The 16,618-nt window shown below is 52.6% G+C and overlaps 1 protein-coding gene across 2 annotated transcripts; it reads right to left on the minus strand.

The window, feature by feature from the left end:
- Positions 1–1,463: 1,463 nt before the first annotated feature.
- Positions 1,464–7,578, minus strand: Rnf112 (ring finger protein 112). Of its 2 annotated transcripts, none has more exons than XM_015992441.3 (14): positions 7,349–7,578; positions 7,147–7,187; positions 6,149–6,434; positions 5,766–5,972; positions 5,515–5,643; positions 5,227–5,331; positions 4,369–4,419; positions 4,020–4,076; positions 3,865–3,939; positions 3,614–3,734; positions 3,343–3,512; positions 3,206–3,259; positions 2,983–3,057; positions 1,464–2,893 (listed from the first exon to the last, which is right to left on the minus strand). In XM_015992441.3, exons 1-14 carry the CDS (start codon positions 7,400–7,402, stop codon positions 2,423–2,425), a joined length of 1,896 nt encoding a protein of 631 aa, XP_015847927.1. In that variant the 5' UTR covers positions 7,403–7,578; the 3' UTR covers positions 1,464–2,422. The 2 variants fall into 2 exon arrangements, with proteins under 2 accessions (XP_015847927.1, XP_015847929.1); XM_015992443.3 differs by having other exon boundaries at positions 5,937–5,972; positions 7,349–7,548.
- Positions 7,579–16,618: the final 9,040 nt, after the last annotated feature.

Raw genomic sequence — 16,618 nt, forward strand, 5'->3', positions numbered from 1 at the left:
ACACACCCTTGGACCTCCAAAACTGTAAAGTTAAATAACATGCTTGGCGTCAGGTATTTTGCCATAGGAATGAAGAAATGGAATCACACACACTCAGAAGCCACCTAATTGGGGTCAGAATCATAAGGCTGCCTGGGGGGGGGGGGTCTGGAGAGGCTTGTAAGTGCGAAGGCTCTGTGGAACAAGGGGTCTGACCCCAGAGGTCTTGGGTTCAAGTCCTATCACCAGTTGTCTCAGCGGACACCGAGACACACCATTTCTCTGGGCTTCTGGGTCCTCCTCTACACAAATGGGTGTTGTTCCTACTGATGGTTTCCAAGCTTAAGGAGAAGATGTTTGGGAATGCTTTGAAAAATAGAAGGCATAAGACAAATGCCATGGAATATTCATTTTCCCACAGACGCCTCTCCAGCAGAGCTAGCTTCTCCCATCTGTTCAGTGAGCACAAAGAGGTTGACCTTGGAGTTTCCTCCAAGTTCCTGTGGGAGGGGGCTCCTCACCACACAACACCGCCTTCTCAGTCCTCAGAGGCCCTTATGTCCTGAGCCTGCCAACCCCAGTCTCTGGAAGGCTTTGCAGCTCATGTGTCTACCAGATGACAGAGGAGGACGCTATGAGGCTCCCAGAAACCCTTGCTCTGCAAACACCACACACTGTCTAGTCCCTGTCCCCACGCAGGGCCCAGCTCCCAAAAAGGGTCATCCTCACTTGCCCTTACCCCACCCATCCTCCTACCCAGCTCTGGGATTTTCCTACTTAGGGTATTTTATCCTCCAGTCCCAGACCCTGTCCTCTGCCGCCCCTCAAAATTTCCCTGAGCTGGACATGCCTGCCGGCAGAAGCATCCAGAAAAGAACATCTTGATTTCAGCAAAACCCTTAACAGCACATCTTCCAATGTCTGTGTATTGACGCCAGCCTGGATGTCAGAGACGCTGTTTCTCCACTAGCCAGCTGGACAGTCTTATTTGAGGCTCTCTCTGTGTCTTGGTTTTGCATCTGTGAGATGCAGGGCTTGAACAGAGCAAGGAATTCTGAGATTGGAGGTGTGACTGGGTGGGGGGAGAATCTAGTGTAACCCACTGGCTAGCCTGCACAGTGGATCCTGGCTTCTCTTTTTTTTCAGGCTGACCGAGATCTCCCTATCATGCCTCTTTTGTCTCCTGCTGGAACAGATGCCGGCTCCCAATTGACGGAGTCCGCAGAGTCAGCTTCTCGGGGGACCAACACGAGGGCTGGACCCAAAGTCCTTGCAGACTAGCCTGCAAAGGTTGGCTGTGTACTTGGCCCTTGGCCAAAGCCTCCTGCCACCACCAAGCCAGGGCATGGTACTCCTCAGATCACTTCCAATTTCAGTGTCCCTGTCCCCACCACCACACCCTGATAATGGAACCCCTTGTCACCTCCTCCCACCCCAAATTCCTCGGGAGGGCAAATTCTCATTTCAATTACACACTGAGAAGCTGCCATTCACACACACATTTTATTCTTATATAAAATAAAGGGTTGTGTGCCCAACATCCTTTACAGTTTAATAGCCCAGAGGTCTCCTTAGAAATTTCCATCTCCGGAGAGAGGCTCCCTTGGGGTCTTGTTGTTCACAGAGCTACATCAAGGAGGTTTTTATAACGTGGCACAGAGGGCCCACAGCTCAAGGGAGAGGGGCCTTGTTTAAAGACCGAACTCATTTCCTCTGTTTTCCCCTACCAGACGTTGGCAGAACCTGGTCCACTGCCTTAGCAGACTGCAATCAGAGGTGTGGTTCTTTGGCATTTAATCCGCCTTGATCCATCCAAATGGGCTTGGCATGGGGCCCAGGCCCAGGAGGACTGCAGGAGACTGGGGTACGGGGCAGTTCAGGACACACATCTGGACACCCAGCTGAAGAGCAGGGAGGCCGGCCCCGCCTGTCCTTCTGGAGCAGTTTTGGGACCAAGCCGCTGCTCCAGGGTTCTATCCCTCAGTCTATCAATACCCATCTCTGTCCTGTGGTCCGTCCTCTTCCTCCCTGTCAGGGCCCCCAGCTCCAAAGTCAGTCATACTGGGACCTGTTCCAACTGTTAAAAGGACAGGGCTCTGGATGGAGGGATAAATTTCCAGGCCAGGGCCCTCCAGGGAAATAAACTGGAGTGGGGTGGGGCGAGTGGAGCCTTATTTATGGTGGGAGATCCTGGGCTCCAGTGAGTAGCAATTATCCACAGCCGGAAACAGGCTTCACACCCTGTCTACTGCACTCCAAGCACGGCCTCCTGGCCAGAAAGCCTCGCCAGGTTCCTGGACTCAGCTTAAACCCCCAGCTCAGCCAGCGAATGACGTGGGGCATTCAACAGGGCCATTATGATGTGGTCCCCTCCGAATCCCTGGCATGTCCACATCCTTCCTCTTGCCCTTCTTCCCTTTCGTCCTTCACCGTCTCCTAGCTATTATTCTTCCTGGAGAAGGGGCTCTCGGTCTCCCCCCTGGACCCTCTCATCCTCCTCTTTCTCCATGCAGCCCACGGTTGCAGCCAAGCCAGCACCCACGCCACCCCCAACTACAGCAGCCCCAGTGGCCCCCACCGCCGCCCCAGCGGCCACCATTCCAGCCTCTGCAGCCAATGCTGCTGCTGCCATGCCTGCACCCACCACGCCCCCTGCCAGGCCCATGAGCCCAGCACCTACGGCGCCCCCGACGGCGGCCAGGTGGCCACAGAAGCGCATGGTGTAGGAGTCCATGAAGGCCTTGGCCTCCGCCTGCAGCTCGGCTTCCAGGGCCTCCAGGGTCTGCTCTCTCTCCTTGCACAGCAAGGCCACACCATGACGGGCCAAGATGGCATCCTTCTGGGTGGAGAGGAGGTTCCGCATGGTGTCGGGCAGGACACGGAGCGCAGAGAAGATGCGCTTCGTGGCCATATCCTGTGGCAGTGGGAAGGGAAGGAGGTGGTCCAACTGGGTACCCAGGCATCCTCTCTGGCCCAGCCTCCCCTGCAGACCCTGGGGCTCACCTGCTGCCTCACGTATTCCTCAAACTCCTTCTTGGCAGCTTCCACTTTCCTCAGGTCATGAAGCTGAGCAGCCATCTGTCCAGGGGAACCCCCAAGCTGCCTCCGTCTTTCCTCCTCAGCCAGAATACTACCGGTTCCTTATCCCCCGCTCCCAGGGTACACAGACCCTTACCCCAGATCTCGCTCCTTGACCCCACCCTCCCCGAGGGGAGGGGCTCCTCACCTCGTCTGGAGAGCTGAAACTGGGCCCCGTTTTCCCCATCCAGCCCGAGAGGTTCTGCAGAGACATCACACCCGGCAGGTCAGGGAAAGCAAGTGCCTGCCAATGCAGAGGCCAGGGTCCCCAGGAAGTTCTCACACCTTGATCTCCTGCGCCAGCTGCTGCCCTGTGAGCAGGCGTCTGTCCCCCCTGGCCATGGCACGGCCCTCACTCCAGTAGCCCTGGCAGCGGCTCTTGGCATGCTGGGGTGCTGTGCTCAGCACATCCGAGATGTAGGCCCGGAAGAGGTGGGAGAAATCATCTTCTGTGTCTGAGAAAGAGATTCCCCGGGCTGAGGAGGCTGGGGCTGGGAGAAACTGGGCCAAAGCTGGGAAGCAATGTCAGGAAGGTCTCCACCCCTGGAACACTTACCACCTCCTGGGCTTGCCTGGCCTTTGTTTACCCACTGCCTCTCAGGAGCAGGCAGGAGGTAACAGCGGGCCCGGTTCCCTAGGAGCAGCTCCTGGACCTTGGGGTATTTGCCGGACAGCTTCTGAAAGATGCATTGTGGAGAGTTCTGAGCCAAGGGAGCAGCCTCCGCCTGTAGACACACTTCTGGGACGCCACCCCAGCCTCCCTCACCTGATGCCCTGGCATCAGTCTCTTCCCTCTGCACCTCTTACCTGGAGTATGTCACCCACGTGCCCTGGCCCTGACTTATTGTGATGGGAAGAGTCACGAACTAAGAGGTCCAGGTGCTGGAAGAGAAAGGGGTCCTGACTCCAGAAGCTGGGATTGGCAGGATCTGGGCTGACAAGTCCAGAAAGAGGTGTCTCACCTGGATTGGCACCATACCGTAATGCTTGCCCATCACCTCAGCCACGTGAACGAACATCTGGGAAAGGGCACAGAGTTTTAGGGTTGGGCTATCCCAGGAACTACAGTCTGCCTCCCAAGCCTTCTCTCTAGTCACCCTGGACTGCTAGTGGAGCCAAGCTTCCTGCTTCTGGCTTGAAGATTCTCTTACCTCTCCCCAAACCAGGCACCTCACGCTCAACTATCTGTCCTGAAGCCCATTACACCAGTTCAAGTGTCATAAAATCCTAAGTCTGAGTGAGATGGCGGGCATTCCCTTTGACCGCCTTGTGGCCAGAGTGTGATGGCTTCAACACCAGAGGCTGCCTCACCTCTAGATAGCCCAGGTCTGTGTCCTTCAGCTCTTGGGAGGTGTTCAGAATCTGGAACAGGGGAAAACAGGAAGATGCAAGAAGATTTGCTCAAATAGGAAGGGTTCTGTGAGGGGCTCCTGAGCGGCCTTTATCCCAGAACACAGGCCCAGTCAGGCCTGAGCCTTTCAGCCTAGGTGCCAGCCATCTTTCGGCTGTCCCTGAGGCCTATTGTCCCAACTTTAGAGCAACCCATCTGCCCACCTTCCCTGGGAACATCTTCCTCTTTCCAGAAGCGCCTTCCAGAACCTGCATGAACCCCAGACACTCAAATCTGCAAAGTTCTCAGTTCTGAGGAAGCTGAGCTAGGGGATGGTGTGCAGGGGTGTGTGTGTGCCACCCTGGGGGATGGTGTACAGGGGTGTGTGTGTGCCACCCTGGGGGATGGTGTGCAGGGGTGTGTGTGTGTGCCACCCTGGGGGATGGTGTACAGGGGTGTGTGTGTGCCACCCTGGGGGATGGTGTGCAGGGGTGTGAGTGTGCCACCCTGGGGAATGGTGTGCAGGGGTGTGCAACCCTGGGGAATGGTGTGCAGGGGTGTGTGTGTGCCACCCTGGGGGATGGTGTGCAGGGGTGTGTGTGTGTGCCACCCTGGGGGATGGTGTGCAGGGGTGTGTGTGTGCCACCCTGGGGGATGGTGTGCAGGGGTGTGTGTGCCACCCTGGGGGATGGTGTGCAGGGGTGTGTGTGTGCCACCCTGGGGGATGGTGTGCAGGGGTGTGTGTGTGCCACCCTGGGGGATGGTGTGCAGGGGTGTGTGTGTGCCACCCTGGGGGGATGGTGTGCAGGGTGGCCAACCCACCCAAGCACCTCTCTCACCTGGTAGGAGCTGAGCATCGTGGTGAGAGCACAGAGCTTGACCCTTGTTTCCCTGCTCAGTTCTGGGCTCATGACATCTCCTGTGTCCACTAAGAACACAGCCACCTAGTGAGGACACAAATCAAGGAGTTAGGCCTGCCTTGCTCTACCCAGCTCCTTTCTCTGTCCTTACCCCAGAGATGTCTTCTCATCCCTCTCTCCCCTCCACCCCTCATCCCTCCAGCCTGTACCCTCCAGTTAGTTTCCTTCCTTGATCCATGCTGACTTCCATCTGCTCTTCTCCCTTACCTTCTTCCCTTCTTTTCCCAGCAGAAAGGGGTGACTCCACATCCAGATGCCCCTGGTAAGGCCATTGGCACCCCATCTGACCCCAGGCAGGGACCCCTCTGTTCCCCGCCTGCCACTGTCACCTGATTCCTGAAGATGGAGAAGAAGGTCTCAGGCGGTCCTTTCTGCATCCCCAAAGATGCTTCCCTCCCAGAGCCAACCTGGGGCTCTCACTTTGCCTCCCTGCAACCTCCTGCCAGCCCTGCCCTCACCAGGCCTGGTAAGCCTCTGAGCAAGTGGTCCAGAAGGAAGGACTTCCCTGAGTGCTGCTCTCCCAGGACAGCAAGTAAACAGACAGGTGTGTCCCGGGCCAAGGGATGCTTCAGACAGCGGTTTATGGCCCCCATCCTGAGGATGAGGCCTCCAGAGGCATTGATACGCACCAACAGCAGCCGCTCTGCCCTCACAGCACAGGTCTCCTGGGTGGGACAGAGAAGGGTACCCTGAGCATCCCAAATGAGACCGACCCCAAGTTGGAAGCGTGTCCAGACTGGAACCCTGTGCCCCTTCCTAACAGTTTAGAATAGGGATCAAAGCTAATCCCCCATCTTGGATCTAATCAGAGATCTCTGAGTGCAGAGATAACGTCCCTCACCTGCAGTGCAGGGGGCAGCGGCCGCTGTGGCAGGAGCTTCATCCTCTCCCCTAGGCTACGGAGGCCCTTCTTTTGCTTGCAGATTTTCCGGCACTCCGGGCAGCATGGTGGCTCACATCCCGGGATTCGATGTGTGCTGAAGCACCGAACGCAGAAGTCATGGCCACAGTCCAGTGAGATGGGCTCTCGAAGCCTTTCCAGACAGATGGAGCAGGTAGGCGGCTCCCGGGGTGGGGAGGGACGTTGTCCCAGGCCCAGCTCCAGCTTGGGGAATGATGCATGGGACCTGGAAGATAGGGCATCATCTGAAAGTTGCATGCCTGTCGGGTGCAGGGTTCGGAGGGCTGACAGCTTGGGGATGAAGGCTCCTCTGTGCTACCTCAGCTTCCTTTGGCCACCTGGAGGATGAGCTCCACCCAATCCTCACCTCCTTGTACCCCAGGTCCTGGCCATCCTAAGTGAGAGCAACCCTCAGGGAATCCTGGCTCCTCACATGCCAGCCATGCAACCATGGGTGAGGTCCAAAGGAGAGACTGGGGGTGCCCTGGCTGGGGCTGGGGACAGTCATTAGCGATGACTACCTCATTTACAAGGTGTCCAGGGCCAATACTCAGGAAACCCATAGCGCACCAGCCTTTTTGCAGCGGAGCTTCCTCAAGGGGGAACAAACTACAATCTCAGCTGCCGGGGTAGTCAGGAGAAGGCGGCAGCTTCCTGGCACCCAGGCAGCCATTCTGCAGCTGAACAGATGGTCAGGTTCTCGGAGGATTCCTTGCACTCTCCGAGCTGAGCATCTGTAGCACCCACCTGCTTGTCCTGGTCCCTCCCTGCACAGCCTGGCCCATCCGGCCTTTGCGCTTCCTCCCGGGGAAGAGCCCTGCAGAGCGCTCAGCAACCAGCCTGCTGGACTGCAGAGATCCGTGCTCCTGGACCAGCTCAGCCAGCTGACCTGCCAGGCCCACTGCACCAATCCCAGCCCAGAAGGCCCCGTGGCTCACCAACTGTTGCTGCTGTTTCCCATGAAGCTTCGTTTGCTCTCCTATGAGTAGGGGGAGGGGACAGATTTAGAACAGAATCCAGACCTTATCTTCCCGCCGGGTTTCCAGGGTCCTGCCGCCGCCGCCGCCCCCCTCCCCCTTCCCAGGTGGCTTCTTCCCACCCCCAACTCTCCTTCCCAGATTTTAGGGCTTGAAGACTTGCCCGTTTGCCAAGCCGATGACAAAAAGCAGTGACTGACAGAGTGGGCCTCGGCATGGGAGGCTGGAATGGCAGAGGGTCCGATGCTCAGAGAGGAAGCCCACCGAGACCGTTTGCCGGTAGGACAGCCTTTCACCCAGAGGGCTAGCGGAGCAGGTGGAGAGTGGAGCAGGGGGATGGGCTCCTCAGAGGCTCTGCCTAGCTGTCAGCGCTGGAGAATAAATGAGCTGGTCAGAAAAAAAAAAGAGGCTGTAAAGGAGGGTGGATTCACCCCAGGGGGAGGAGACAGGGCTGCGGGTACCAGGGCTTCGGAGGAGGGATGAACCACCCAGCCCAGCTCAGAATCCCTGGCAGAGGCTGGGATGCAGGCAAGCCGAGGCGGTGAGTCTCCATGGAGACGAAAGGGAAAGATAAGGACAGGGGGAGGAGGGGGACGGAGAGCGTGAAGCCACGTGGATGCACCTGGCACAGCAGGAAGAGGCTCCTAATGGAGCCCAGGACCGCACTGACCCCATAAGAGCAGTGGAGGTCTTCAGAGTCCCGGGCAGGGTGGGCAGAGAGGAGGGGTGTAGGAAACGGGAGGTGGGCAACTGGAGCCGACCAGGGAAGCTATTGGTCCATTCCATCCCATTACCTACTTTGACTGAGCATCCTCAATGTGCAGAGCAGCACGATGCCACTGTGCTCCATGTGACCCTGTGCATCTTGCTTGTCTCCCAGGCTATGTCCCTGGTGCCTGCTAGCTTCCCATCTTCCTCATCATCTGGGGCTCTGCAAGTCCCCTGGTGGATAAGGAATGATTTTTTTTTTTTTTCAATTTCCCTCCCAGGGACTTTTTCTCTGCTACAAACTTGTGAAGAGCCATCTCAAGACCTTTTTTTTTTTTTAATTGTATTTAGTTTTTGACAATTGGATGCACATATACAATGTTCTTAATAAAATCCACTACACACACACACACACACACACACACACACACACACACACACACACCTCTTCCCTGGACCCCTTCCAAAGAAGCTCCCTTTTCACCTTCATGTCATTATTATTATTATTATTATTATTATTATTATTATTAACTCACTGAGTCCAATTAGTTCATCCTACATGAACATAGGTGTGGGACAGTCCACTGGCGCATAGGCAGCCTACCAGAGGCCACACCCCAGAAGAAAAGTAACTGGCCCCCACCAGCAGCTGTCAGTCACCAAGAGCTCCTCAGATGGGGGTGGAGCTTCATGAGTCTCTTCCCGGGCCTGATCTTGTGCACTTCTGCACATCACCACCGCTGCTGTGAGTTCATGAGTGCATGGGTCATGGTGTGTCCAGACGACAGCACTTCACAGCACTCCTCCAGCTCGTACATCTTTCCAGCCCTCTCTTCTTTGGTATCTCCAAGCCTTAGGGTGGAGGGGAGGACAGGGGTTGATATAGACGTCCCGTTTAAGACTGAGCACTCAGCAGCCTCTCACTCTCTGCTGTCAGTCTCCACATTCACTGTGGTCCACCACAAAGAGAAAGTCCTCTGACTGAGGTCGGAGCAGCGCTGATCGAGGTGTGCAAACATGCATATTTAGAAAGCAGTTTGACAATATTTCCATTTGGCAAATGGCAGTGGTCGGTTTCTTTTTACTAAGGGCCTATGGCCTCCCTAGTGTTGGGATTTTGAACAGGATTCCAGTATTAGGCCTCAAGTCCAATAAGAAAGTGGCGCCAGGTGGTGGTGGTGGCGGCGGCGGCGGCGGCGGCGGCGGCGGCGGCGGCGGCGGCGGCGGCGCACGCCTTTAATCCCAGCACTTGGGAGGCAGAGGCAGGCGGATCTCTGTGAGTTCGAGGCCAGCCTGGGCTACCAAGTGAGTTCCAGGAAAGGCGCAAAGCTACATAGAGAAACCCTGTCTCGAAAAACCAAAAAAAAAAAAAAAAAAAAAAAAAAAACAAAAAAAAAAAAAAAAAAAAAAGTGCATGCATAACTTCCGCATCTGTGGGCACATCCTGCCTGCCAGGTCAGTATTGCAGGGATCCAGCAATAGGTAAGACCACCAGTATCCTTTTCTCCCCAGTGTGATACCTTCCTGGGAAGGCAGTCAGCAGGGAGGTGGTCCCAGTCAATTCTGGGTTGACTCCTCTATATCCTGCAACCAAAATGCGTGGAATCTTCAGCAATAGAGTCCACCATTTAGTAACGGTGTGCAACCAAGAGTACTAGCAATGGTCTGTGTTGTTTGGGGCGTTTCTGAGGTCTCCTTGACCATAATACACACCTTGCCCTGAGGTTTTTGTTTAATAACATGTGTCCTTTTTTGTTTGTTTGTTTTTGGTTTTTTGGTTTTTTTGGTTTTTCGAGACAGGGTTTCTCTGTGTAGCTTTGCGCCTTTCTGGGAATTCACTCAGTAGCCCAGGCTGGCCTCGAACTCACAGAGATCCACCTGCCTCTGCCTCCTGAGTGCTGGGATTAAAGGCGTGCACCACCAACCACCCAGCAACACGTGTCTTCTTGGAGTAACAGTATCCCCATGTGGAGTAACTCCATTTAAATGCCTTTTTTTTTTTTTATGATTACAAAGTAGTAAGTTTCCGTAAGGATTTTTCATATATCCTTAGTCGTGGTTAACTTGCACCCCACCCTTCATCATATCCACTGCCCCCATCCCCTTTAAACCTTTAGCCCCTGTGTTCTCCCCTCTACTTTAGTATCACATGTTTTACTATTCCTCCCATTAAAGTCACTCTCCTCCCCGTCTCCTGTGCCCTTTCTGGCTTTTACAGACACTTGAAGTGAAACACACACAGCTAAAATTTCAAAGCTGGGATCCAGAGATGAGAGAGAGCACAGAATGATATTTCTGTGTCTGGGTTGTCTCAGTATATTTTTTTCCCTAGTTTCATCCATTTTCCTATACATTTCTTTTTATTGTTGTTGTTCATTATTTTGTTTTTCAAGACAGAGTTTCTCTGTGTAACAGCCCTGGCTGTCCTGGAACTCACTCTGTAGACCAGGCTAGACTCGAACTCACAGAGATCTGCCTACCTCTACCTTCCGAGCGCTGGAATTAAAGGTGTGAACCACCACCACTACCACCCCAGCTCCTACAAATTTCTTAATTTCATTTTCCTTTATAACTGAATAGAATCCCAGTGTGTGTGTGTGTGTGTGTGTGTGTGTGTGTGTGTGTGTGTGCCACATTTTCATGATCCATTCATCGGTCAGCTGATGGACGTCCAGGCTGAGTGCATCTCCTGGCTATTGTGAGCGTAGATGTGCAAGCGTCTTCACGGTAGGATGTGGAGCCTTAGGGTGTGTGCTAGTTACCTCTCTGTTGCTGTGACATGGCACCATGACCAGGGCAAGCTACAGCAGAAGGAAGAGTCACTTAGACTCACAGTTCCAGAGGGTGACGGTCTATCATGGCGGGGAAGTGTGACAGCAGGCGGCAGATGTGGCAGCTGGAGCAGGAAGCTGAGGGCTCACTTCCGGGACCACACGCAGGAAGTAGAGAGAGTGAAATGGCAATGGCATAAGTGTAAGGATTATGTCCTTAGGTATATCACCAGCCTGCAACGGCATCCCAGCCTAAAAAGCGGGCGTGCCCTCTGTGTGCTCTCTCTTTCTGCACTCTCTCCTTCTGTACTCCCCCCTCTGTGCGGTTTCTCTCTCTCTCTCTCCCTCCTTCCCTCCCTCCCTCTCTCCCTCTCTCACTCTCAATAAAGCTCTAGAAAGGTAACAATGGCTCATGACTCTTCCGCCACTGATACATCATCCAGCACTCTTCTCTATCGGCATGGCCTCCGCCACTTAACCAACAATAAGACTCAGGAATCCTCATAGGCCAGCCCTGTGACACACTTCTTCCAACAAGGCGACACTTCCTAAACTTCCCCCAAACAGCACCGGTTTTTGTTTTGTTAGTTCTCAAAGAAACCTGGGTGTGGCCATGTTCAGCCTGGACTCCCCCCTCCGCCCGCTTTCTCCCTGACATCCACAATAAAAATCTTCTCCACACTTGAGGAGCACTCATGTCCTCCTCCCTTTATTTCATTCTGTTCCTGTTTTTGAAAGGCTTTTATCAGGGGTAGGAAACACACACACACACACACACACACACACACACACACACACACACACACACACGGCACACAGAGATAAAGACCCTCCACAGAGCAGAGAGGGAGTCAGGAAGCAGAAGCCCCAGCCTCTCACTGAGGGCTGGGAAGGTTTATGTCTGAAGGATTTCCCTGCCCTAATTTAGAGTTGGTCAGTCCGAAGGATGACCGGGTGGGTGACTGGTCCACAACTGTTGCATAAACGTGTCCAGTTCTGGTCTTGAACTTGCCAAGCCCTCCTGTCAGTAAAGGCTCTACTGGCAGCAGAAAAAAACCGCAAGGCCTTTGTTTTAAGCTTCCAGGCTTTTGTCTTGGGTTGAGAGGGTGAGGAAGAAGCCGCCATCTTGGAAGTTCACCGTCTTTACTACCTAGGCATGGCCCCTCTCCCTATCTGTCTGCCTACCAGGCAGTCTGTCTAACTCTAGTCCCTCATCCTGGCCCCCACTCTCAGAGGTCACTCTAACTGCTGTTAAGGGCTTAGCAGCATCAACCATGCTAGCTTCTTAGAGCTGCCAGCAGGGGTGATGAGGGAGGAGCAGGGGTCAGAATGCCTCGGAAGAGGGTTGCTCACAGGCTTCACAATGAAACCTAAGCAACAGCAGAACGTGAGAAAGCCATTGGATGACTGTAATAGTGTGTCTTGGTTGTAAAACAGGGTCCCTGTTGAGATTATCTATGTTCTATTACCAATAAAGACTCAGAAGTCAGATATTGGGGTGAAAACCGGATAGATCAAAGAAGCAGCGGAGGAGTGACCAGCTGATCTTCTCTCCACACCTTCCAGATCCAAAAGGAAGTCCAAAAAGCCCTCGAATCTCCATACCCCTCCCTACTCATTCCTGTGCCTCTCTATCTGTATCCTGGGTCCTCCGTATACTCTATGACTGAGTCTTGCCAACTCGTCACTGGCTCCACCCCCTGATTCAAGGTTAACTATATTAACACAGTCTCAGGGGTGTCACAGTGTGATCAAACATCCTGCAGCAGGTTCATATGAGATTATAGTTGGTCTTGCTCAGCCTTTGGTTAACATAAAAAAGGATGTCTATTGAGACAGCCTGGCTTCCAAGACAGGGAGGGGAGACTGTGGGAGACAGCTGCAGCAATCTCCTCATTCCCAAGCCCCTCACTGCCCCGCTACAAAGGGTTGCAGTCAGCTTCTTTTCTTGGCAGACTCCTCAATTTCCTGAGGGAGAGAGGCTGCCCCTTGCTGTGTGTGCTAATAAACACAGTCCCATCTGTCGAAGGCCACCCTCTGGTCTCTTTCTGCATTGTGTCTCTTTATGCTGGCTAAGAAACCTAACAGTATGCATCCTAAGAGCATGCTATGTGGGTGAGGTAGCATCTGTAACACATGAGAAGTGAGACTGAATGTTAGGTTTCAAGGGGAAGGGGAAGAAGGTATTGGAGAAAGAGGAATGTTAAGTCAAAATCATCCTTCAGGCAAGAGACTGATCAATACCAGAATAAGCCGTGTAAGTGGGGGGATCTGAAGGAGCTTTGGCTCTGCCAGACAAAGCAAAGCTTTGCAAAGGAAGACGATGACTTGCATTGTAAGGAAGCAGGCTTAGTTAATATGTGATCCACACTATGAGACTCAAGGTTCAATGAGTAAAGGTGCTTATTGCGTAAATGTGAGGACCTGAGTTCAAGTTCCCCAAATCCATATAAAAAGAGGCTGCCTAGTGCAAACCTGTGTAACCCCAGCACTCCTGGGAGAGAGACGGACACAGAGACAGGAGAACCCCAGAAGCAGGCCAGCTCACCTAGCATATTTGCAGCAGAAAGAAAAAAAAAAAAGTCAGAAAGATCCTGTCCTAAAAAGAGGTAGAAGGCAAGGGCTGACATCAAAAGTTGTCCTCTGACCCCTGTTGGGAAAGAACAATCTCAGTGTCACACAAAGGAACACATGAACAAAGTATCAGGTAAGGCCATTTCTTTTCATAAAAAGGATGAGCCATGACCCTAACCAGGCTAGCAAGTCACAGCACACATTGCCCGGACGGCTTCTGTCTTTTATCCCAAACGTAAGAAGCAGCGTGGCTGTTCCTCGTGGCCTAAGTTCCAACCCTAGAGTCTACTCCCAACTGGCTAATTTAGAAAGTGGTTTGAAAAGAAAGGCAGAGGGAGATTGCAGAGTTATCGATGATCATATATTTAAGCATTTCAGGAATTGCAGGAAGCTGGCTACACCTGATCACACACGCTCATCTAACAAAGAATTAACAAAAGAGACTGGAGGTGGGTGGGGGCAGGGTGTGAAGCAGATACCCTTGTTCCTACGGAGGATCGAGGTTTGATTCCCAGTACCACATGGCTGTTCACAACCGTCCATAACTCCAGTTCCAGGATGCACAAGATCTGCTGACATACAAGTAAAATACTCATACACATAAAATAAAGAAATGAAGAAAAATTTTTGAATTTTTTAAAAAAGAAATGGCTGAATCTCTCATACACACACCCCACACATATGAATGACATGGCATGTATGGGCCTGTATGCACACACATGAATCCATGCATGAACACACACATACACATCACACACAAATACATATGCACACATGTCACACACAAATGCACACACACATAAGTACAGAGAATCAAGGGGAATGGGGTCACTTATACCCCTCTGCCTGTGGCACTGTCCTTCAGTCCCAGCTCTTTGCAGGGTCTAAGAGGCTCATGCAAACAGCTTCTGGGTGCTATTAGGTGTAGGGGATGTTAGGAATCAGGTGCTCCCCCAGCCTGCCTTCAGTGACTCAGCAAGAGCAGCCACATTATCATCATCAGCGGCCAAACACAAGTACCCTTTAAAAAGTCATCACCATCAGGGCTCTCCCTCTCCCCCTCCCCATCCCTCCCTCTCTGTTTCTGTCTCTAAGGCCCCACCCCCCCCTAAATAAATCTCTTGCATGAGATGTGCTGTGTGGTGTGATCTTTGAGGCATTCCTTGGCCCCAATTGATCGGCCAAGGTACTTTTCAGCTGAAACCCTAACATTGGTGCCGAGACTCGATAGGCTGATCTGGTGCCTGTGCATTCCCCCCTTGGGGGTCTAAGCCACACTGGGATCCTATGCCTGATCTCCAGTCCATCTGCAACAGACTCACTTTCTGGCTCACCAGTTGCTGGGCACTGTAACGAGTCTTTCTCTGTTCCATCAGCTAGCTCCCAAATCATGACACAGAGACTTATTAATTATGAAAACTCAGCCAATAGCTTAGGCTTGTTTCTAACTAGATCTTATAACTTAAATTGGCCCATTTCTGTTGCTCTATGTGCGGCCCTGAGGCTCATCTACATACTGTCCATCCTGCTTTTCTGCTTCCTCTGTGTCTCCTCACATCTCTGCCCTTCTTCTTCCCAGCATCCTCTATGCCTGGAAATCCTGTCTAGCTATTGGCTGTTCAGCTTTTTATTACGCCAATCAGATTGACATTTCTTCACAGTGTATGAAAGGATTATTCTCCAACAGGGTACCCCATCCAACAGTGGCAACTGGTAAGTTTTCCCTTTGGTCAGTATAAATGCTTCCCTGGATCCAAGGGAGTTACTCTTGAGCATCTGTCAGCTCTCTGGTGTTCTCGGAGGTGAAGGTACTCCCAGTCATGGTCTTTAAGGCTAAGGTTGACCTTCTTCACTGACCCTACCTCTGACCCTTTCCCTTAAGTGAAACTTCATTTTTAACTCACTTTTCACCTTTTGGCTTTGTTTGAAAGTCCTAGTACCAGGTGCTGTGTTGTTGGTCAATCTTTGATCTTTTAGGGGGCCTGCCACCCTGCTCCCACATAAATCATACATTGAGGCTTACTCTTTTTTTTTTTGTTTGTTTTGTTTTGTTTTTTTGTTTTTGTTTTTCGAGACAGCGTTTCTCTGTGTAGCTTTGCGCCTTTCCTGGAACTCACTTGGTAGCCCAGGCTGGCCTCAAACTCACAGAGATCCGCCTGGCTCTGCCTCCCGAGTGCTGGGATTAAAGGCGTGCGCCACCACCGCCCAGCTACTTCTGTAAATCTTACACTCACTCTTATAGCTGGTTGTGTAGCTGGGTAGCTGGTCCTCCTTCTTCTCTGGCTACTTCTTTTCTCCTCCCAGATTTCTCCTTGTATTATCCTCTCTGCCTGGGGGCCCTGCCTATTTCTCTCTCCTGCCTCACTGTTGGCTGCTCAGCTCTTTATTAGACCATCAGGTGTTTTAGACAGGCACAGTAACACAGCTTCACAGAGTTAAACAAACACAGCATAAACAAAGTAACACACCTTAAAATAACATTCCCCAACAGTGCAGAGTCTCTGCTTGGGCTTAGCCAGGCTATGCCCCTGACCCCTGTCCAGTGTGGTGACAATCCAGTGAACAGCTTATGCCTTCCTTGTTCTGTCCCCCTGAGTCCTGAAGACACCTTGGACTTCAGGCCTTGGACCTCCCCCTCTTCCTCGCCCATGGGAATCTCAAATTTATTCACTTTTATAGTGCAAGCAATAGGGGAAAGATGGGGACAGAAAAGAATTCCCTATTCCTATTTTTTTTTCTCTGCTCCAAGCCCTGTTTGTTTTTGTCTCCTCTCTCTCTCTCTCTCTCTCTCACACACACACACACACACACACACACACACTGTGTAAATGTCCTGTTTTTAAGTTACCTTTGATGGCTCTGTAAGCTTGTTGCAAAGTGGGAGCTTGAGACTAACCTCACAGGAAGCGGAAAGAGCAAAGGGAAGGCCAGCTGCAGGTTCGCTCATCTGTTCTCCCCAGCAATGCCAGCTCTGAACCAAGCTGCTGATCTAAGCCTCCTAAGGTATGTGCTGGTCATTTGTTCCTGTGGCTTCTACCACCCACAAAACTTGATTCCAAATTCTGTACTGCGATTCTTCAGCTGCTGCTTCTTCCTGACCTGCTATGGCCTCCACGTGGGCACCTATGCGCCTCTCAGTTCCTGGTTGTTCCTCCTTGTCCCTTAACCATTCCTCTCCTTGTCCTGTGCCCTATGTGTGTCTCTGTCTCCTGGAGGCAGCTTCTACACCCTTGGTGCTCCCACCACATGGACAACTTCCTCTCTTGGCTCTGGCAGTCTACACCTGTATGGGTCTCTCCCCTAAAGACACCCACTTGCTCTCTTTCCCCTGCACTCCCCTGGCTATCTCCCACAGCTCAGCTCTCAGCTCCCTCTTGGAG

The sequence above is a fragment of the Peromyscus maniculatus genome, chromosome 8 (assembly GCF_049852395.1).
Source record: "Peromyscus maniculatus bairdii isolate BWxNUB_F1_BW_parent chromosome 8, HU_Pman_BW_mat_3.1, whole genome shotgun sequence".
Taxonomy (NCBI): Eukaryota; Metazoa; Chordata; class Mammalia; order Rodentia; family Cricetidae; genus Peromyscus; species Peromyscus maniculatus.

Excerpts from the sequence above, each read along its gene's own strand:
- Rnf112 (XM_015992441.3), bottom strand. The coding sequence starts at position 7,402 with ATGCCGAGGCCCACTCTGTCAGTCACTGCTTTTTGTCATCGGCTTGGC. Across the intron at positions 5,644-5,765 it reads TCAGAGGCTTACCAGGCCTG|GAATCAGGTGACAGTGGCAG; the intron begins GTGAGGGCAGGG and ends CTCCATCTTCAG. Across the intron at positions 3,058-3,205 it reads GTTTCAGCTCTCCAGACGAG|ATGGCTGCTCAGCTTCATGA; the intron begins GTGAGGAGCCCC and ends TCCCCTGGACAG.